Below are 24,263 nucleotides of genomic sequence, written 5' to 3'. Positions count from 1 at the left end.
TAGCATACTAAAAAGCAGAGACATTACTTTGCCAACAAAGGTCCGTCTGGTCAAGGCTATGGTTTATCCAGTAGTGATGTATGGATGTGAGAATTGGACTGTGAAGAAAGCTGAGTGCCGAAGAATTGATGCTTTTGAACTGTGGTGTTGGAGAAGACTCTTGAGAGTCCCTTGGACTGCAAGGAGATCCAACAAGTCCATCCTAAAGGAAATCAGTGCTGGGTGTTCATTGGAAGAACTGATGCTGAAGCTGAAACTCCAATACTTTGGCCACCTCATGGGAAGAGTTGACTCATTGGAAAAGACCCTGTTGCTGGGTGGGATTGGGGGCAGGAGGAGAAGGGGACGACAGAGGATGAGATGGCTGGATGACATCACCGACTCGATGGGCATGAGTTTGAGTAAACTCCGGGAGTTTGTGATGGACAGGGAGGCCTGGTGTGCTGTGATTCATGGGGTCGCAAAGAGTTGGACACGACTGAGTCACTGAACTGAACTGAACGGATTGTTTCATACTATTATTCATTCAGTTGCCTTGTAACCTTTTGCTGTTTTAAACACTTGCTTGGCCCCCATCATATAAGTTCTTGAGAATACTGATTTTGTTCTTTTGAAGTATGAAAGTATCCAATATAATACAATTTTGTATACTGTTCTGGTGGCTTTTTTCCCCAAAGACATCAATAGACATTCATAAAGCCTAATTTTGGCTGATATACTTTAAACGGATATCCAGAGGAAAAATAAGTCTTTGGGTTAAATTAATTTATGATCATTGTTCAGAATGGAAATTAGTGAGTCTGGTGGTGGAAACCCTCATTTATTTCCCTAGCATCTCTTGGATTTACTGTTGTTTCTCCAGTATCCTTCTTATACTTGGACAGAACATCATTGCCTTAACTTACCCATGTTAGATAGTTATAATTCCTTGCAGTTTCATCAATTGTCATGATTTGTTGATTGAGTGTATAAGAGATAGTCATTAGATGCTTGTTATGTGTCATTCAAAGTTGGGGACTTGAGAACATGAAGATGAATGAATTACATGTCTCAATTTTAGGAGACTGGCAGTCTACTGTGTGTAAAGGAGATAAGTAGCATAGGTAGCACTTTTTTAGCAAATATTTAATGGGTGCTTCCTTTCTGTTGAGTGTTCCTCAGCAATTTTCACCAGATACTGTTGGCATTTTGGCTTGCACAGCTGTTTGATATGTGAGGATGGCTCACACACTGCAAAACCTTTGGTACCCCTGGTATCCCATGACATCCTAGCAGTCATGTGACATCAACAAAGTTTTAGTCCATCCCCCATACAGCCTTCTAAATGCTTCTGATTAGAAACCACTTCCCTGGGTGCTGTTACAGATAAACATGCATCATCGTCATCATTTTAACCACAGTAAACAGTTACATTGCTCACATCACATGTTCAGAATGCCCTGTCTCAGAATTTGAGCGTTACAGCAATCTGGTGTAGAATCATTATTCTCATTCTCATTAACTAGAGGAAATTAAAACTGGGAAGGTTAAAGCTTTAAGCCGTATCTTTAATAAGTGGTGGGTATGGCCAGGACTAGAATGGTGGCCTGAGCTTTGCAATCCCCGGTACAAGCTGAGGAGAGTAGCTATGTGGTGGGGAAATCTGGAGGAAGGCACAGAGCCTGGCTGACTTGTGCTTAGGCTGTCAGTACCTGACCCATGTAAGGGGAAGCCTTTTCCCTAAAGGATTCAGAGGCCTGCCTATCGATTTACCATCTCTCTAAATTCTGCACATGAAGAAAGAACATTGCTTTGAGCTCATTTCTGACACCTCACCATTCAGACAGGTGCCTGCCTTCCCTGTATCCCAACCAACAGGAAACTTCTTTCTCACTGTGCCTTGTTTGTATCTATCGTGGCCTTATTTCACAATTCATAAATTAATTTACATGTTTTTGTACTTGATTTTTGTCTTATTCCTCCTGTGGATGATAAGCTTTTAAGTAGAGGAACAAAGTTTTTCTTCTTCCTGTTTATCTACAAAACCTTAATAACTGTCAAATTCTAGGTGTTCAGTAAATACTTTTGACTCAATGAATGAACAAATAATATATTTTAATCTTTAATCAAGAGCTAGTGTATCACTGAAGGAACAGTGGTTTCCTGGTATCCTTGGGTACCGAGGATACTCACTATCATCTCCCCTTTGTTGATTGATATACATATTTGTTGTGACCTGGAATGTGCCAGGCTCTGTTCGAGGTTACAAGCAAGGCACCAGTTGTTGCCTTTGTGGAGTATTAATTCTAGTGAAATTATTAAATTTCTCTAGCAGGTGTCATGGTTTTCACAGAGCTGTCAATTTTTGTTTTTCCTCTGCATTTTATGATAGCATGTCTTAGAAATGATCTTCTAAGAAAGAGAATTGAGCATAATACTTGCAACTCTTGGCTATTAAGAGTTTATCTAGATTTTCCAGAAAGAAGAATAACACTTGTAGTTAAGGCATTATTTGTTGACATTATGATTTGGTTTTATATAGTAAGTCATAGAATGATGAACCTAGTATACCGATGTTGTCTTCATTGTTACAGATTCTTCTGAGTATGTTGGTCAAAGTAAGTTCTAAGTGAAAATTAATTGTATCTGTCATGGTTCATCTCATGTCTGCAAGGATCAGAAACGAGAGTGTACTGGGAAACACTGGTAAAGTTTTAAGTCAAGACAAAAGAAAAATTGACCATTATTGGTGAATAAAAATTATTTTTCATGAAATTTTATTTCTAGAAAATATATCAAATTCTTCCTCTTGAAATGTTTAGTATGCTTAATGAAATCTCATACAAAATTCAGTGAGTTCATGCTGTCAGAGGCTCAAGGACCTTCAACCACCTTACATGTAGTAGATGTACATGTACGATTTGTATGTGAATACCAGTGTAGAGAACAAAAGCTTGCTGTTGAATTCTGTTTCCCAGTAATGGTTAAAAACATTAGACTGACACCTAAGTTCATGGATTTAGCAATATTTTGCTTTCTGAAATATATAGTACTTCAAATGTCTTTACGAAGCGTACTAGTTTTACATGCCACTGTCACCTTCAAAAAGTTTAAAAATACTCTTACAGTTTCCATGACTATAAAGGTACTAATTCCTCTTGGAAATTTTTAAATCAAAGAAAGATTAATTTATATGTAAAAGACAAAATTAGAGCAGGTCAACTCTATTATAGTTCTTCGAAGACTACCACTATGAGCTGTTTTTTAATATAAATGTGTTCAGTCCATTGTAATTAGTCTTATTCATGTATATGTACTTAAACAAATTACATTTACCTATGCAAAATGAGGGAGACGGAGGGAGGGTGGGAAGGAGGAAGAGACACAGAAGAGAGGAGGGGAGAAGAAGGAGAGGGAGAGAAAGAAACATCATTAGGATCATGTGCTTTTCCTTCTTTGTATTCATTTGGGCCCTGGAGGAATTTTACTTATAGTTCAGTTCAGTCACTTGGTTGTGTCCAAATCTTTGTGACACCATGGACTGCAGCACGCCAGGCTTCCCTGTTCATCATCAACTCCCAGAGCTTGCTCAAACTCAAGTCCATGGAGTTGGTGATGCCATCAAACCATCTCATCCTCTGTCGTCCCCTTCTTCTCCCACTTTCAATCTTTCCCAGAATCAGGGTCTTTTCCAATGAGTCAGCTCTTCACATCAGGTGGCCAAAGTAATGGAGTTTTAGCTTCAGCATCAGTGCTTCCAATGAATGTTCAGGACTGATTCCCTTTAGGATTGACTGGTGGGATCTCCTTGAAGTCCTAGGGACTCTCAAGGGTCTTCTCCAACATCACAGTTCAAAAGCATCAATTCTTCAGCACTCACCTTTCTTTATGGTCCAGCTCTCACATTCATACATGACTACTGGAAAAACCATAGCTTTGACTAGACGCATCTTTGTTAGTAAAGTAATCTGTCTGCTTTTTAACATGCTGTCTAGGTTGGTCGTAGCTTTTCTTCCAAGGAGCAAACCTCTTAATTTCATGGCTGAAGTCACCATCTGCAGTGATTTTGGAGCCCAAGAAAATAAAATCTTATAGAATCTTATAGTAGATTCTAAACCCAACATTCAGAAAGCTAAGATGATGGCATTGGACCCCATCACTCCATGGCAAATAGAAGAGGGAAAAGAGGAAACAGTGACAGATTTTATTTTCTTGGGCTCTAAAATCACTACAGATGGTGACTGCAGCCATGAAATGAAAAGACTCTTGGCTATGACAAACGTAGACAGCGTCTTAAAAAGCAGAGACGTCACTTTGACAACAAAGGTCTGTATAATCAAAGCCATGGTTTTTCCAGTAGTCATGTATGAATTTGGGAGTTGGACCATCAAGAAGGTTGAGCACCAAAGAATTGGTGCTTTCAAATTGTGCTAGAGGAGACTCTTGAGAGTCCCTTCAACTGCAAGGACATGAAAACAGTCAATCCTAAAGGAAATCAGTCCTGAGTATTCATTGGAAGGACTGATGCTGAAGCTGAAGCTCCAATACTTTGGCCACCTGATGTGAAGAACTGACTCAATGGAAAAGACCCTAATGCTGGGGGAGACTGAGGGCAGGAGGAGAAGGGGAAGACAGAGGATGAAATGGTTGGATGGCATCATGGACTCAGTGGTCGTGAGTTTGAGCAAACTCTGGTAGATAGTGAAGGACAGGGAAGCTTGGAGTACTGTAGACCCCACTGTGGTCCTTGAGGTGGCAAAGAGTTGGACACAACTTAGCAACTGAACAATGAACAACAGATCCTAAATGGGATCATCCAGATACAAAACAACATTAGTAACTTTAAAAGTAGCAACAACAGTACACCAGTTCCCTCATGTAAGACTCAGGGCTGGTTTATCTCCATTAGCAAAGAATGCACTAGGTTAATGGATGACCTTGGTACATTCCAGCACAATAAACTGATTAAATCTAAGAAATAATAGCATTAAAGTGCTACAAACCACTGGGTAGCAGCTACAAAGAAAATGGAGGATCTAAAATTATCTCAATGGTATTTGTATATTTGAGGGTCAGTTTCATCCAAATCCTGGTTTGTAAAATAATTTATCTGGAGATTAGGCACTAGGATTTTGTTAGATGATGAAATTTGTATCATTTAATGATTACTGATATAGCAAAGGTGTCCATGAGTTGTATGGAAAAACAGGTCTAGGGAAATAAAGCAAAAAAAAAAAAAAAATCTAGAGTTCATTAAATTGTACTTCAGAATTTCATATATAATGTGTATATATATAAATGCATATGCTTAGTTGCTCAGTCATGTCCAACTCTGTGACCCTATGGACTGTAGCCTGCCAGACTCCTCTGTCAATGGAGTTTCTCAAGCAAGAGCAGTGAACTGGGTAGCCATTCCCTTCTCCAAAGGATCTTCCTGACCCAGGGATCAAACCTGGGTCACCTGCATTGCAGGCAGATTCTTTACTGTCTGAGCCACCAGGTATGTCTTATTCCTACTGTCTGTGTGTCTGTCTCTCTGTTGGATCTTATTTTCCTTGAACACTTTTATCATGGGAATACCTTCATCTGGGTTCTTGCTCTGTGTGGTCTTAGTTCAGCAAGTCAAGTTAAGAAATAGATTTAGCAAGTCTCTCTGAATCTGTCTTGTGGCCTTACAGCAGTGAGGTTGTAAAGTTCAGTGATTTCAGTCACTCAGTTGTGTCTGACTCTGCGACCTCATGAATTGCAACATGCCAGGCTTCCATGTCCATCAACAACTCCTGGAGCTTGCTCAAACTCATGTATATTGAATCAGTGATGCCATCCAACTATCTCATCCTCTGTCATCCCCTTCTCCTCCTGCCTTCAAACTTTACTAGGATCAGGGTCTTTTCCAGTGAGTCAGGTCTTCACATCAGGTGGCCAAATTATTGGAGTTTCAGCTTCAGCACCAGTTCTTCCAATGAATATTCAGGACTGATATCCTTTAGGATGGACTGGTTTGATCTTGCAGTCCAAGGGACTCTCAAGAGTCTTCTCCAACACCACAGTTCAAAAGCATCAATTCTTTGGCCCTCAGCTGCCTTTATAGTCCAACTCTCATATCCATACATGACTACTGGAAAAACCATAGCTTTGCTTAGACAGACCTTTGTTGGCAAAGTAATGTCTCTGCTTTTTAATATGCTGTCTAGGTTGGTCATAGCTTTTCTTCCATGGAGTAAGCATCTTTTAATTTCATGGCTGCAACCACCATCTACAGTGATTTTGGAGCCCCCCAAAATAAAGTCTGTCTCTGTTTCCATTGTTTCCCCATCCACTTGCCATGAAGTAATGAGACCAGATGACATTATCTTAGTTTATTGAACATTGAGTTTTAAGCCAGCTTTTTCCCTCATTTCTTTCACTTTTATCAAGAGGCCCTTTAGTTCTTTGCTTTCTGCCATAAGAGTGGTATATTATCTGTGTATCTGAGGTTATTGATATTTCTCCTGGCCATCTTGATTCCAACTCGTGCTTCATCCAGCCTGGCAGTTCTCATGATGTGCATATCAGTTAAACAAGCAGGGTGACAACATACAGGCTTAACGTACTCCTTTCCAATTTGGAACCGCTCTGTTGTTCCATGTCTAGTTCTAACGATTGCTCTTGACCTCCATACAGATTTCTCAGGAGGCAGGTAAGGTGGTGTGGTATTCCCATCTTTTGAAGAATTTTCCATAGTTTGTTGTGATCTACAAAGTCAAAGGCTTTGGTGTAATCAATAAAGCAGATGTAGATGTTTTTCTGGAACTCTTGCTTTTTCTATGATCCAGCGGATGTTGTCAATTTGATCTCTGCTTCCTCTGCCTTTTCTAAATTCAGCTTGAACATCTGGAAGTTCACAATTCATGTACTATCGAAGCCTGACTTGGAGAATTTTGAGCATTACTTTGTGTGAGATGAGTGCAATTGTGCAGTAGTTTGAGCATTCTTTGGCATTGCCTTTTTTTGGGATTGGAATGAAAACTGACCTTTTCCAGTCCAGTGGCCACTGCTGAGTTTTCCAAGTTGGCCGGCATATTGAGTGCAGCACTTTCACAGCATTATCTTTTAGGATTTGAAATAGCTTAACTGGAATTCCATCACCTGCACTAACTTTGTTCATCGTGATGCTTCCTAAGTCCCAGTTGACTTCGTATTCTAGAATGTCTGGCTCTAGGTGAATGATCACATTATCATGGTTATCTGGGTCATGAAGATCTTTTTTGTACAGTTCTGTGTATTCTTGCCACCTCTTCTTAATATCTTCTGTTTCTGTTAGGTCCATACAATTTCTGTCTTTTATTGTGCTCATTTTTGCATGAAATGTTCTGTTGGTGTCTCTGATTTTCTTGAAGAGATCTGTAGTCTTTCCCATTCTATTGTTTTTGTCTTTCTCCTTCTATTGTAAGGTTCAGATGAGCTAGCTAATGCACCATAAAAATGTCTCTGAAACCAAACCGTTTATTATAGATATCATTTCCTCCAATGATATTCTTAATATGTGTCTGCTTTACATGCGTCATCTAATCTCTCAATAACCTTCTAAGGTAGCTGCTCTTACTATCTCATTTAACATTTGAGAAAGCTGAGGCGCGGAAGGATTATTAACTTGCTCAAAGTCACATGGTTAATTTGTAGTTGGTCTTTCTGATTCCTCCAGCAGAATTCTTATCCAATATATTGAAACGCCTCTTGAAATTGACTTAATAATAAAATGTTCCTCTTCACCCTAGAGTTTACCAATTGTTTACCCCAGTCTAGTCTGCCATTTGGATATTTAGAAAATATGTAGAAAATACAAAATTTTCTCAGATGAAGAATATAACTTTCTTTAAAATTGGCTCATTTACTTATTCTGTAAACATTTATTGAGTACTTCCTGTATACCAGGATGTATTTTGCCTTGGAAATATAGAGATAAAAGTGCTTATGGAAAAATCGACATTCAAAGATGTCATGTCAGCAGATTGTTCTTGGACTATGTTCTCTGGTCCCTGTCGCCTGGACATGAGGGCTTGGACAGTGAGCTGTAATAGCATGATTAATGACTTTTTAGAATTATCTTGGACTTGACTATATACTAGTCTTTTTTTAAAGATGGAACTAGACAGGGCTGGCCTTCTACCACTTTTCTTTGCTTCCATCTTATTCTTCCCTGATCCATTATCCATAGAACTGCTGGGTGAGTTTTACAAGATGTAAATCTGATCATAATTCTCTTACCTCCTTAGGGCTAACCAGAGAGCTTCAGATAGAGTGCTGACCCCTTACACAACTCTTAAATGCTCATTGCTCTGCACCTTCACATATATTGTTTTCTCTGCTTAGATGAGGGTATTCCTGATCCCACTCTGGCTGTTAACTCCTACTTTAGCACAGATGTTCTTTTTCTTTGGGCTCTTCTGAGATCACCCAGCTTCTGAGGGTCTCTACAGCATCTTTTCTGTACTCAAATTTGCCTCTTGGATTCTGATTACCTCTTTGGACTGTAAAATCCATAAGGAGAGGAGATGCATTAGTCTTGTCCAGAGTTGTAGCCTCAGCTTCTAAGGTGGTGCTCAGTTCATGTTTATTGAATGAAAAAAATAAATGTAAATAGCAGAGTTCTAATTAAAGACACATGTTTTTCTATCTCTTTAGTGTCAGAGTTGGTTCAGCTATAGCTTCTACTTTCTTTCTCAAAATGCTTTTCAGAACTGCCACAGAGCTTTGGAAGTGACTCACATTCAGAATGGGGACCCATTAGCAACAAGTCTTATGGTCTTTGCTCATCACATTTGTAGCTTTGATGAATTTGAAACTGGTTTGGCTAGTTTACGGGTTCAGTTCAGTTCAGTTCAGTCGCTCAGTCGTGTCCGACTCTTTGCGACCCCATGAATCGCAGCACACCAGGCCTCCCTGTCCATCACAAACTCCTGGAGTCTACCCAAACTCATGTCTGTTGAGTCAGTGATGCCATCCAGCCATCTCATCCTCTGTCGTCCCCTTCTCCTCCTGCCCCCAATCCCTCCCAGCATCAGGATCTTTTCCAGTGAGTCAGCTCTTCTCATGAGGTGGCCAAAGTATTGGAGTTTCAGCTTCAGCATCAATCCTTCCAATGAACACCCAGGACTGATCTCCTTTAGGATGTACTGGTTGGATCTCCTTGCAGTCCAAGGCCCTTGTGAAAATTATGCTTCTTTAGTAGCACTTGCAAAACAGTGTTCACCCTCAAATATCAGAAAGTATCTGTAAAGTGATAAAATTTGGTTTGATTATCACAATAACATTGAAATAAAGTATTTTAAGTGTATAGTAATTGTGAAAAATCTTAAACTTGGTGAATTTTTCCCTAGGAAGTTGATATTCATAACATTAAATTCTGGGGGGGGAAATATGCTTCTGTATCAAGTAATTTTGGAAAAATTTGCCTTTGTGCCTCCTTTTAGTTAAGAATTTATTTTGTCAGTTTAAATACTCTATTTCTCTATTTTGTTTTATTGATGTTTTTATGTGTATTGAGTAGCTGTTATTCTTTTATAGTTATGCCCCTTGGTGTCCCTCCTGTCAGCAGACTGATTCAGAATGGGAGACATTTGCAAAGAATGGTGAAATACTTCAGATCAGTGTGGGGAAGGTAGATGTCGTTCAAGAACCAGGTACTGTAAATGTTGAACATTAAATACAAAAGTTTGTTGCTTTTAATTTGAATTTTTTCACACATGCAGAAAAGTTGAAAGACTAGAATATTGATTACCACAAACTGACTACCTAAAATCAACAAACAATATTTTAGCATATATGGATCTGTTTGTGTATTCATATTTACACATACAGATGTGTAAATCATATATTTTTATGATATTTTTGCTAAGTCATTTGAATATAAGTTGCAAACATCATGAGACTTCACCCTTCATTACTTCAGCATATTAATGTGTCTTTAATTATTTTCCATGTCGTTTTATAGTTTTTTAAACCAGGATCCAATCAAGGTTCACCAGTTACATTTCATTGTTAAGTGTTTTTAGTCTCTATCAATCTAGACTACTCCGTTTTTTCCATGCTGTTGTTATTCTGGAGAGAACAAGCTAGGGCTTTTCTGAGATATTTCTTTATAGTGACATTTAACTTGCTCTTATATTTTCTGCATTTTCTGTAAACTTGAACGTTTGTCTGAAGGGATGATTTGAGTTAAACACTTATGGAGGAGTGATGCTGTGACTTTATATTGCATCCCATCAGAAGACATGTACTGTCACTATTAGTGGTGCTGAGTTTGAGCACTTGGTTAAGGTGATGATACTACACATCTCAACTGTAAAGAAAAGGCCACACTTTATAGCTGGCAGGTAATCTATGGGGCAATACTTTGGGGTTTTAAGATCTGTGATGATCTTACCTGAACAAGATATTTTATTACGAGTTCCAGAATGGTGAATTTCTAATTCTTTCACCATCTACATTTATTAGTTGTTAATGATGAAAATTAAGTAATAATGAAATAATGAATGAATAATGAAAATGAATACTAATGAAAAAATTATAATGATACAGGTTTTCAAAAGAGGGAGATAGAGACTTGAATTCTGAAAAAATACAATAAATTTGTATTTCTAGTTTAAAAATAACTGTAATATATGTAAATTGAGAAAAGTTGGGTTTTTATTATTTATATCTCAAATTTGACAATTTTCAAACTGTATAAGTAATTTTTTCCTATCTACATTTAATTTCTACCTGTTGCATGCTTTCATAGGAAAGAAAAAGATAGCAGAGGTGGAAATGTAGCTATTCCTTCTCTGTAATAGCTGTGAGTCCAACAATCACAAAATAATGAATTACCAGTTACACGGACAACAAAATGAATGGTGTCAGTTAATATCTATGTGTTGACAAACCCATGGAGAGAGGGTTCTGCTACAAGCTGTGAGTCCTTAAGCGTCCGCCTCTTTAAGCATTTAAACCAAAACCAGTAATGCCGGTCTGCTATTTAGAGATGGGCAGTTACCATTATTGGGCTCCTCTGGTAGCTCAGACAGTAAATAACCTGCCTGCAAGGCAGGAGACCCGGGTTTGATCCCTGGACCAGGAAGATCCCCTGGAGAACGGAATGGCTACTCACGCCAGTATTCTTGCCTGGAGAATTCCATGGATAAATTAGCTTGGCAGCCTACGGGTTTGCAAACAGCCGGCCACAACTGAGGGACTAACAGTTATCACTATTAGTTGATGATTTGGGCTATTATATGGGCTTCCCTGATAGCCCAGTTGGTAAAGAATCCCCCAGTTCCATTCCTAAGTCAGGAAGATCTGCTGGAGAAGGGAAAGGCCATCTGCTCCAGTTTTCTTGGGCTTCCCTTGTGACTCAGTTGGTAAAGAATCAGCCTGCAATGAGGGAGACCTGGGTTCAATCCCTCAGTTGGGAAGGTACCCTGGAGAAGGGAAAGGCTACCCACTCCAGTATTCTGGCCTGGAGAATTCCATGGACTGTATAGTCCATGGGGTCGCAAAGAGTCAGACTTGACTTTCACTTTTGACTTTCTGCTATTTTAATGAGTTTTTGTATTTGGAGATCAAATCGTTACAGTTACACATCTGCTGTAAACTTGTTTGTGTGTTTTTAAAAGTTTGAGTCCAGTGAAGTCAGGTGTCAGCCTTGTTAACCAGACATGTTCTATGATGAGTTTTTTAAGAAATGAAGCTTCTGGCCTATTCTCATTTCAGCCTTTTGGGTTACCTGCTGGAAATTCACAGCATAGTTTGAATTAAACAAATTAAACAGCTTTGTGATGAAGTCATAGATCTAAAACCTAACTATTAATAAATATAGTCTTTCCTTCTAAAATGTAGACTTACAGCTATTTTTCACTTGTGAATGGATTAAATGTATAATGAAATAAGAGAAATTGACTATGACAAAAATATTTTAAAAGCAAATTCATCATTGACTCATAGTATTAATATAAATATGATACATGTTCAAAGAAGGAAAAAAGTCACTGGTTTAGTGTTTCATGAAAATAGGAAAGAAATAAAGACCAAAAAAATCAAAATGTGGTTGTTTTATGTCTTAGTTTTTTTAAAGTAGAAACTCTAGAATTTTTTTAAATGGTAGCTACTGAAAACCTGTAACTGATTAAAAAAAAAAAGCTAGAATACAAAATTCACACACATGACTGTGGCCTAGAGAATATTTCACTTTAGATTATATTATTTTATGCTTATAATTGTACTTTAAATTACAAATGTAATGCTTTCAAATAATATTTTAATAGAGTTTAGAAATAATGTGTTTCTTCAACAAATTTTTGAGTTGGTATCATGCACCAGGCCCTGTTCTGTATACCAGTGATAGGATCAATGATGCAGGTAAATAAAGATGCAAATGAATAAGAAGGGAAAAATGTGGTTCCGCATTGAATTTACATTCTAGTGAAGGGGATAAACAGTCACAAAAGTAAAATGGAAATAATGTCTGGTGGTGGTAAGGGCTGTAATGAAAAAGAAAGCAAGGTAAACATGTAAAAAATGGCAGGAGCCGCTGTTCTAATAGGATGTCCAGGGAAGGACTTTTTAATTGTAGGTCTTGACAGATTAAGGAAATGAATTTCAATGAGGTTTAGGAGAGGATCTTTCCAGGTGGAGCAAACAGTATGTGCAGGTAGGGGCATTTGACTTATTTGAGAAAAAATACTGCCAGTGGGGTCCTTGAGACAAACGGGACTAGAGAGGTAGCTAGAGACCAGATCATGTAGGCTCTTGTTGGCCATGGTAAAGTGTTTAGGTTTTATACCAAGTATGATAGAAAGGAAGCTAACTGGAAGGTTTTTAGCGGGGGAGTTACATGATTTGATTCATGTTTTAAAATTATTCATTTGGCTGCTATGCAAAAATTTGTCTGTAGGAGGTCGGAAGTATAAGCCAGAAGAAAAGTTCAGAGGTCAGTTCAGTAGCCTAGAGTGGAGGGATGAGGGCTTGGATGAAAGCAGCAGTGTTACGTGGGTGGATTGAAGATACGCACTTGGCTGGAATACCCAGAAGGATTTCCTGATAGATGGATTGCAGCACTTGTGAAAAGAGTGAAGATGGAAGAGACTAAAAGAGGATCAGGTTTGGAACAGGGTTTAGCTTTGAGATGTTTAGTAGAAATCCAAATAGAGATGAGCTAGAGAAAGGCATTTAAGAATTATCAGGTAGATGGTATTTTGAGCAAAGGGACAAACTGAGATTACCTAGGGAATGTGTGCTTCCCTACTGGCTCAGTAATAAAGAAGGAAACTCGAGTTTGATCCCTGGGTCGGGAAGATCCCCTGGAGAGGGAAATGGCAACCCACTCCAGTATTCTTGCCTGGGAAATCCCATGGACATAGGGATCGCAAAGAGTCGGACACGACTGAGTGACTAAACACCAACACCAGGGAATATGTGCAAAGTGTTTTTAGAATTCAGAATTGGGGCACTCCAACATTTAGAAGCTGAGAAGGAGAAGCTAGTGAGGTAGGAAGGAGATGGAGAAGTAGGCAGTCCTGGAAGCCAAATGAAGAGAGAGTGTCTTATCTGGTATTGACTCATGGGCAAACCTCCGGGACATCTTGTCTGTATTCTTGGAAGCAAGTATTTGCTTTATTTTTACAAAATCTTACCTCCTGAATAAGCAGTGGGAAACCATCACAATGATATTATTTTTCCCACAGTTGAGATGTTCACTGGATATTTCTGTGTATAGTTGAAGGTTTGGATGCAAATCTGCATTACTGTAGCTTTCATCAGGTTTGCCATGTGCAGGAATGCTAGTAAGGGATAATTTCATTCTTTTTTAAAAAGAAGGGAAAGCAAGAATTTTTGAAGTGTTCATGCATACTCTTTAGTTATGCCTGTAACTCAACTGTTGGTGTTTCTAATAAGATATTTTTTTAGGTAGTTTAAGTAGAAAGTAAGATTTCAGGATTATAAAGACTGGGGATTATAAACACATTGCATTTTTACATCTGAGATGTAGAAGTCAAAGAGAGCACAGGCCTTAGATTATATATGCTGCCTGTTTAATACTGTGTAGACCAGGTGATGTTTCAGTTGAGTTGACTTCAGAAAGTTAAATTTAATGACTGTCTACTTGAACCTTCTGTTCTACGTGGCTGAGCTTAGTTGTCCAAGACAGAAAACAGCAGCTGCTCAGAAAACATCCATGTCTGTTGCACTAGATTAGAGGTAAAACCATGGCCAAAAGTAAGCATTGTCCTCAAAGTCACTAATTTATTATAGAAACTAGTTTAGTTTACTGCACTTCAGTTAGTGTTGACATTTTAGTTTAATAATAATAAAACTTAGTTATTTATATTTCATTATATTGACAACTTCATTTCAGTTTTGAAGGTAAGATTAGTTTTACTTTTTAAAATTTTTTCCTTCTACTTCTGTCTTTGCTGATAATAACTAACATTTAGTAAACATTTACTTTAGCCTGTAATTGTGTTGAGCAACTTACATAAGTTTTAGCATCATTACAATCCTTGGAAGAACAAACTCTTTTTATATTACTCAGAAACAGGCTCAGCGAGGTTAATTAACAAAAGCTAATATCTGTCCCAATCTGATCACATGGACAACAGCCTTCTCTAACTCAATGAAACTATGAGCTATGCCTTTTAGGGACACTCAAGAAGGATGGTCGTGGTGGAGAGTTCTGGCAAAACGTGATCCACCGGGGAAGGGAATGGCAAACTACTTCAGTATTCTTGACTTCAGAATCCCATGAACAGTATGAAAATGCAAAAAAATAGGACACTGAAAGATAAACTCCCCAGGTTGGTAGGTGCCCAATATGCTACTGGAGATCGGTGGAGAAATAACTCCAGAAAGAATGAAGAGATGGAGCCAAAGCAAAAACAATACCCAGTTGTGGATATGACTGGTGATGGAAGTAACATCCAATGCTGTAAAGAGCAATATTGCATAGGAACCTGGAATATTAGGCCCATGAATCAAGGCAAATTGGAAGTGGTCAAACAAGAGATGGCAAGAGTGAAAATCAACATTTTAGGAATCAGCGAACTAAAATGGACCGGAATGGGTGAATTTAACTCAGATGACCATTATATCTTCTACTGTGGGCAAGAATAATTTAGAAGAAATAGAGGAGCCCTCATAATCAACAAAAGAGTGCAAAATGAAGTACTTGGATACAATCTCAGAAACGAAAGAATGATCTCTGTTCATTTCCAAAACAAACCATTCAGTATCACAGTATCCAAGTCTGTTCCCTGACTAGTAATGCTGAAGAAGCTGAAGTTGAATGGTTCTCTGAAGACCTACAAGACCTTCTAGAACTAGCACCCAGAAAAGATGTCCTTTTCATTATACAGGACTGGAATACAAAAGTAGGAAGTCAAGAAATACCAGGATTAACAGGAAAATTTGGCCTTGGAATATAGAATGAAGCAGGGCAAAGGCTAATAGAGTTTTGCCAAGAGAATGCACATACCATAGCAAACACCCTTTTCCAGCAACACAAGAGATGACTCTACACATGGACATCAACAGATGGTCAATACCGAAATCAGATTGATTATATTCTTTGCAGCCAAAGATAGAGAAGCTCTATACAGTCAGCAAAAACAAGACCAGAAGCTGACTGTGGCTCAAATCATGAACTCTTTATTGCCAAATTCAGACATAAATTGAAGAAAGTAGGGAAAACCACTAGACCGTTCAGGTATGACTTAAATCAAATCCCTTATGATTATACGCTGGAAGTGACAAATAGATTGAAGGGATTAGATCTGATAGAGTGCCTGAAGAACTATGGACAAAACATTGTGACATTGTACAGGAGACAGTGATCAAGCCCATCCCCAAGGAAAAGAAATGCAAAAGGCAAAATGGTTATTTGAGGAGGCCTTACAAATAGCTGTGAAAAGAAGAAAAGCAAAAGGCAAATGAGACAAGGAAAGATATACCTATTAGAATGCAGAGTTCCAAAGAATAGCAAGGAGAGATAAGAAAGCCTTCCTCAGTGATCAATGCAAAGAAATAGAGGAAAACAATAGAAAGGGAAAGACTGCAGATCTCTTCAAGAAAATTAAAGATACCAGGGGAACATTTCATGCAAAGATGGACACAATAAAGGACAGAAATTGTATGAACCTAACAGAAGCAGAAGGTATTAAGAAGAGGTGGAAAGAATATACAGAAGAACTATACAAAAAGATCTTCATGATGCAGATAATCATGATAGTGTGATCACTCACCTAGAGCCAGACATCCTGGAATGAGAAGTCAAGTGGACCTTAGGAAGCATCACTACAAATAAAGCTGGTGGGTGTGATGGAATTCCAGTTGAGCTATTTCAAGTCCCAAAAGATGATGCTGTGAAAGTGATGTACTCAATATGCCTGCAAACTTGGAAAACTCAGCAGTGGCCACTGGACTGGAAAAGGTCAGTTTTCATTCCAATCCCAAAGAAAGGCAATGCCAAAGAATGCTGAAATTACCACACAATTGCACTCATCTCACAGGCTAGCAAAGTAATTCTCAAAATTCTCCAAGCCAGGCTTCAACAGTACATGAACTGTGAAATTCCAGATGTTCAAGCTCGATTTAGAAAAGGCAGAGGAACCAGAGATGAAAATGCCAACATCAGTTGGGTCATTGAAAAAACGAGAGTTCCAGAAAAACACCTGTTTCTGCTTTATTGACTATGCCAAAGCCTTTGACTGTGTAGATCATAACAAACTGTGGAAAATTCTGAAAGAGATGGGCATACCAGGCCACCTAACCTGCCTTCTGAGAAATCTGTATGCAGATCAAGAAGCAACAGTTAGAACTGGACATGGAACAACAGACTGGTTCCAAATCGGGAAAGGAGTACGTTAAGGTTGTCTATTGTTACTCTGCTTATTTAACTTATATGCAGAGTACATCATGAGAAATGCTGGAGTGGATGAAGCACAAGCTGGAATCAAGATTGCTGGCAGAAATGTCAATAACCTCAGATATGCAGATGGCACCACCCTTATGGCAGAAAGTGAATAAGAATTAAAGAGCCTCTTGACAAAAGTAAAAGAGCAGAGTGAGAAAGGCTTAAAAGTCAACTTTCAGAAAACTAAGGTCACAGCCTCTGATCCTTTCACTTCATGGCACATAGATGGCAATGGAAATATTGACAGACTTTATTTCTTGGGCTCCAAAATCACTGCAGATGGTGACTACAGCCATGAAGTTAAAAGACACCTGCTCCTTGGAAGAAAAGTTATGACCAACCTAGATAGCATATTAAAAAGTAGAGACATTACTTTGCCAACAAAGGTCCATCTAGTCAAAGCTGTGGTTTTCCAGTGGTCATGTATGGATTTGAGAGTTGAACTATAAAGAAAGTTGAGTGCCAGAGAATTGATGCTTTTGAACTGTGGTGTTGGAGAAGACTTTTGAGAGCCACTTGGACTGCAAAGAGATCCAGCCAGTCCATCCTAAAGGAAATTAGTCCTGAATATTCATTGGAAAGACTGATGCTGAAGCTGAAACTTCATTACTTTGGCCACCTGATGTGAAGAACTGACTCATTAGAAAAGACCCTGATGCTGAGAAAGATTGAAGGTGGGAGGAGAAGGGGATGACAGAGAATGAGATGGTTGGATGGCATCACCGACTTAATGGGCATGAGTTTGAGTAAACTCCAGGAGTTGGTGATGGACAGGGAGGCCTGGCATGCTGCAGTTCATGGGGAAGCAAAGAGTCAGACATGACTGAGTGATTGAACTAACACTGAATAGCTATCCCAGTTTTCTTCATATTGAAATTAGGTAATTTCTGTTGTGTCTTTACATATGAAGTTCCCTGCTGTGTTTTTTACTTCCCTAATCTTTAATTCCTCTTTTTCCTTTGCTCTATGTGTTTAAGATAAGGTTGCTAATAAGAATTAATTGCTTAATATTCAGAAGTTATCTTTAAAGTATAAAACGTATGTCTAAGTTTTGGGACACGTTGTGGTCAGACTTTATCTCTTTAAGTATTTAAGAGGTGCATTTGTTTCTTCCATACTTTTCTGAAGTTTGTTTCAGTGAACCATTATGCACGCTTGAAATGAGCTGCTTCCCTGTTATAATTCTTTAAAATCCATACTTGTTTTTTTTTTTTTTTTACTTTTTTTTCATTTATTTTTATTAGTTGGAGGCTAATTACTTTACAATATTGTAGTGGTTTTTGCCATACATTGACATGAATCAGCCATGGATTTACATGTGTTCCCCATCCCGATCCCCGCTCCCGCCTCCCTCTCCACCAGATCCCTCTGGGTCTTCCCAGTGCACCAGCCCTGAGCACTTGTCTCATGCATCCAGCCTGGGCTGGTGATCTGTTTCACCCTAGATAATATACATGTTTCGATGCTGTTCTCTCGAAACATCCCACCCTTGCCTTCTCCCACAGAGTCCAAAATTCTGTTCTGTACATCTGTGTCTCTTTTTCTGTTTCGCATATAGGGTTATCGTTACCATCTTTTTAAATTCCATATATATGCGTTAGTATACTGTATTGGTCTTTATCTTTCTGGCCTACTTCACTCTGTATAATGGGCTCCAGTTTCATCCATCTCATTAGAACTGATTCAAATGAATTCTTTTTAATGGCTGAGTAATATTCCATGGTATATATGTACCACAGCTTCCTTATTCATTGGTTTTAAATCCTAAAGCCACAACCTGACAGGGAGCTTCTCTATTCCAGAGTGGTTATGGTTTAACTTTTCAGGTGATGAAAGTCTCCCTTAATGTTTCATAATACAGTATTAATAAATGGAAGACACTCATGTCAAAACTGTAAATTTTTTATAATCTTTAATCTAGCCATTTTGGGAACAAGTGTGTTGTTGTACCATCTAATCTGAATGAGAAAGATGCAGAAATCTCAGAGACCATCTATCACTGTGTTTCTTTTTTCTTATTTTCTCTGTACTTTTTGATTTTCATGAGTGCATTTATTTATAAAGTTTTAAGTTATGTTATTCAAAATAATACACAATGTCCAAAGCACTCAACTAAATTAGTGTTTGCATATCCTCTTATTTTATTCTAACTTTGAATTAAAGATTTAAATAAAGAAAATAATAGCATTCATTTAGTATTATTATATGGATTTCCCTGGTGACTCAGTAGTAAAGAATCTTCCTGTAGTGCAGGAGCCAAAGGAGACCTGGGTTTGATCCCTGGGTCAGGAAGCGACTTAGCAGCAGCAACGTATATGAGACACTCTTTTCTGTGTACTATATAAATATAAGACCACTTAATATTACAATACTGCAAGATAAAAATTGTGATGCCCATTTATAATAAGACAACTAAGACCTAGTGTGTTTAAATTAACTGTCTCATATTAAAAATTAATAAGAGGCAGAAGTGGAGTTTAGCCCAAGGTAAGTCACAGGCTGCTTGTGAATTTGGAAATTCATGTTATATAATTTAATATGTTTTATGAACTTCTTTTAAGATTTTGTATAATTTAATGTGTTTTATGAACTACTTTTAAGGTTTATATATTTTTTATTTATTGCCATGGCCAATGATGACCAAGAGCACACGCTGCTGCTGCTGCTAAGTCGCTTCAGTCGTATCCGACTCTGAGACCTCATAGACGGCAGCCCACCAGGCTCCGCTGTCCCTGGAATTCTCCAGGCAAGAACACTGAAGCGGGTTGCTGTTTCCTTCTCCAATGCATGAAAGTGAAAAGTGAAAGTGAAGTTGCTCAGTTGTGTCCGACTCTTCGCAATCCCAGGAACTGCAGCCTACCAGGCTCTTCTGTCCATGGGATTTTCCAGGCAAGAGTACTGGAGTGGGGTGCAGTTGCCTTTTCCGAAGAGCACATGAAGGATTTTAAAAAACAAGTTAAAAATATCTCTTTCAGTAATACCTAACATTTTTTAGACATTCTATTTATTCTATAAAAATCTAAATAGAAATGAGGTAGTGATGGGATGCTATTTGTTCATTCTGTTTTAAAAGGCCATATATGAACAAAGCATAATTCACAGTAATTCCTTAGGAAAATTTGGATGGACGTAAGAATCTCTAGCTAGGAGAAAAATGAGATATGAAACTGCAATAATTATTTGAAGCTTAAAGCATGTAATAATTTAGAATTACCAATGCTCTTTCCCCTAGTAATTTAGAGTTGGAAATTATTAAGAGATATCCTGGTTTCCGTCCTGGGGTGGATTTCCAAACAGTATTTGAGGTGAACATGCTTGTTACAGTCCTCAGTGGACTTCTCAGGTCACCTGAGGTTTTGTAACTGCCAGTACAGCCTTTATTTTTTTCCAGATATGTCATGAGAAGTGTTTGTAGTAAATGTTTCTTTTTGTAAATTGATTTTTATTAACTTCAGAATATTTTCTTTTAAATGCCATAGGGATGTTTTAGAATCTACATAGTTTGATATCAGAAAAAAATTTGGGAAGACTCATTATTAATTAATAAATTAGTTACTGAATATGGTTTAGTTGCTCAGTCATGTCTGACTCTTGTGACCCCATGGACTGTAGCCTGCCATGCTCCTATGTCCATGGGATTTTCCAGGCCAGAATACTGGAGTGGACTGCCATTCCCTTCTCCAGGGTATCTTCCTGACCCAGGAATTGAACCCAGGTCTCCTGCATTGCAGGCAGATTCTTTACTGACTGAGCTATGAGGGAAGTGGTTCACTGAATATAGCTTTAACTAATAGAATGGGTATAAGCAAATTTCCCATTTTATTAAAAGTAAAGCTGCAGTGTTTCATATTGCAAGTGAGATCAGAGAGATGTAAAATTTGAGCCACTTTATTTGAATAGATACTTGATTTTGTCCAGCTAGTTCTTCAGTGGGAAAAGCATAAGTGATGAGGGCTGGTGAGGGGCCTCCTTCAGCATTGCTTCACTTTTGCCAGAACCAGACTTACTCACTGTTTGTGCACACATGAGTTTTGTTTACTTCTAAACATTTAAAGAGCATTCTGCTCATTACTTCTAGTGTCATTCAGGTTTCTGTTGCATGCCTTCTTTTCTTGATCCCACTGATCTCTGTTTATAGTCATAGTTGTGATTATTTGATTATTTTTCCTCCTGCCATTGGACTGTACGCTCCGTGGGAGCAAAGCCTGGACGTGGTTTTGCTTGTCTGTGTCTTGAATAGTCATCATAGTTCCCAGAACAAAGGAGGTGCTTGGTAAGTATTCGCTGAGTGACTAAGGGTTTTCTTTGTCTTTGTCTTTACATGTATCTGGCATAACAATTGATGTGTAAGTTGTATTCAGTAAAGGTTTACTGAGACAAATTGGAAAAAAAAAAATCTGTTTAATGTACAGAGACAAAACATAGCTCAAACAAAACCTTGTGCACACCAGGATCCAGAGACCCCGCAGAGGCTGAGCCGGACCTGCTTTTGAGTGTGTGAGCGTCTCCTGCAGATGCATGGGTCATCTGCAGCCTGCCACAGGGACAGGGTCTCCGACTGCAGCAGACTTGGGTCATGCAGCCTGTGGCATGAGCTGCCTTGGAGGCGGTCACTATTAGCCCAGTCATAGAGCCGCCAAGCAGATGGCCCATGGACTGTAGAACAATTACACCAAAGAAATTCCCAGACTGTTAAGAAAGTTCTAGGACCCACAGCAGATTTCCCAACCTGGGGGTCTGGCAACGGGACTGAGAACCCCCAGGGATTTGACTTTGGCGGCCAGTGGGATTTGATTCAGAACTTCGACAGGACTGGGGAAACAGACTCTTGGAGGGCACAAAGAAAACCTTTTGTGTTCCAGGAGCCAGGAGAAAGGAGCAGTGTCCCCACTAGAGACTGAGCCAGACTTGCCTGTGAGTGCCCAGGAGTCTCTAGTGGAGGTGGGGGTCGACAGTGGCCTGCTGCAGGTCAGGGGCACTGAATACAACAGTTTCTGCACAAATCCTTTGAAGGAGGTTGCCATTATCTTCATTGCCCTTACCATAGTTTGCCCCAAGCCAAACAACCAGGAGGGAACACAGCCCATCAAAAGAAAATTGGATTAAAGTTTTACTGAGCATGGCACTGCCCATTAGAACATGACCCAGTTTCCCCCACAGTCAGTCCCTCTCATCGGGAAACTTCCATGAGCCTCTTATCCTTATCCACCAGAAGGCAGACAGAATGAAAACCACAGTCACAGAAAACTAACCAGACTGATCACATGGACCACAGCCTTGTCAACTCAGTGAAACTATGAGTCATGCCATGTAGGGCCACCCAGTATGGATGGGTCATGGTGGAGAGTTCTGACAAAACATGGTCCACTGGAGAAGGGAATGGCAAACCACTTCAGTATTCTTGCCTTGAGAACCCCAGGAACAGTATGAAAAGGCAAGAAGACATGACACTGAAAGATGAACTCCCCTGGTCAGCAAGACCAATATGCTACTGGAGAAGGGTGGAGAAATAACTCCAGAAGGAATGAAGAGATGGAATCAAAGTGAAAAGAACACCCAGCTGTGGATGTGACTGGTGATGGAAATAAAGTCCAATGATGTAAAGAGCAATATTGCATAGGAACCTGGAATGTTAGGCCCATGGATCAAGGTAATTTGAAGTGGTCAAACAGGAGATGGCAAGAGTGAACATTGACATTTTAGGAATCAGTGAACTAAAACAGACTAGAATGGTTAAATTTAATTCAGATGACCATTATATCTATACTATGGGCAAGAATCCTTTAGAAGAAATGGAGTTGTCCTCATAGTCAACAAAGAGTCCTAAATGCAGTGCTTGGGTGCAATCTCAAAACTGACAGAATGATCTCTATTTGTTTCCAAGGCAAACCATTCAGTATCACCATAATCCAGGTCTATGCCCCAACCACTGATGCTGAAGAAGTTGAGGTTGATCAGTTCTATGATGACTTACAAGACCTTTTAGAACTAACACCAAAAGACATGCCCTTTTCATCATAGGGGACTGGAATGCAAAAGTAGGAAGTCAAGCAATACCTGGAGTAACTGGCAAGTTTGACCTTGGAGTACAGAATGAAGCGGGGCAAAGAATAACCGAGTTTTACCAAGAGAATACATTGTTCATAGCAAACCCCATCTTCCAATAACACAAGAGATGACTCTACACATGGACATCACCAGATGGTCAATACTGAAATCAGCTTGGTTATATTCTTTGTAGCCGAAGATGGAGAAGCTCTATAGTCAGCAGAAACAAGACTGGGAGCTGACCGTGGCTCAGATCATGAACTCCTTAGTATGAAAGGAAAAGTCGCTCAGTCGTGTCTGACTCTCTGCAACCCCGTGGACTATACATCCATGGGATTCTCCAGGGCAGAGTACTGGAGTGGGTAGCCTTTCCCTTCTCCAGGGGATTTTCCCAACCCAGGGATCGAACCCAGGTCTCCCAGGTGGAGTCTTTACCAGCTGAGCTATCAGGGAAGCCCCCTTATTGCAAAATTCAGATTTAAATTGAAGAAAGTGGGGAAAACCACTAGACCATTCAGGTATGACCTAAATCAGATCCTTTAAGATTATACAGTGGAAGTGAGAAATAGATTCAAGGGACTAGATTTGATAGCCAGAATGCCTGAAGAACTATGGATGGAGGTTTGTGACATTGCACAGGAGGCAGTGATCAAGACCACCCCAAGAAAAAGAAATGCATAAAGGCAAAATGATTATGTGAGGAGGCCTTACAATTAGCTGAGAAAAGAAGAGAAGTGAAAGGCAAAGGAGACAAAGAAAGATATACCCATTTGAATACAGAGTTCCAGAAATAGCAAGGAGAGATAAGAAAACTTTCTTAAGTGATCAATGCAAAGAAATAGAGTAAAACAATAGAATGGGAAACACGAGATGTCTTCAAGAAGATTAAACATACCAAGGGAAGGTTTCATGCAAAGATGGGCTCAATAAAGGACAGAAATGACCAATAAAGGACCTAACAGAAGCCGAAGACATTAAGAAGAGGTGGCAAGAATACACAGAAGAACTATACAAAAAAGATCTTCATGACCCAGATAACCATGATGGTGTGATCACTCACCTAGAGTCAGACGTCCTGAAATATGAAGTCAAGTAGGCCTTAGGAAGCATCACTATGAACAAAGCTAGTGGAGGTGATGGAATTCCAGCAGAGCTATTTCAAATCCTAAAAGATGATGCTGTGAAAGTGCTGCACTCAATATACCAGCAAACTTGGAAAAATCAGCAGTGGCCACAGGACTGGAAAAGGTTAGTTTTCATTCCAATCTCAAAGAAAGACAATGCCAAGGAATGTTCAAACTACTGCACAATT

The 24,263-nt window shown here is 39.1% G+C and overlaps 1 protein-coding gene across 1 annotated transcript in view; it reads left to right on the top strand.

Annotated features, from left to right (window-relative positions):
• Positions 1–24,263, top strand: part of TMX4 (thioredoxin related transmembrane protein 4) — a 65,621-nt gene that overhangs the window by 4,821 nt on the left and 36,537 nt on the right. The window contains exon 2 of the mRNA XM_065920847.1: positions 9,526–9,641. Within this exon, the coding sequence (XP_065776919.1) occupies positions 9,526–9,641 (116 nt within the window). The remainder of the gene's footprint in view (positions 1–9,525; positions 9,642–24,263) is intronic.

Source organism: Muntiacus reevesi, chromosome 2, assembly GCF_963930625.1.
Source record: "Muntiacus reevesi chromosome 2, mMunRee1.1, whole genome shotgun sequence".
NCBI classification, from domain to species: domain Eukaryota; kingdom Metazoa; phylum Chordata; class Mammalia; order Artiodactyla; family Cervidae; genus Muntiacus; species Muntiacus reevesi.
The sequence above is the reverse complement of the archived record's forward strand: the minus strand, read 5'-3'. Positions and strand labels throughout refer to the sequence as shown.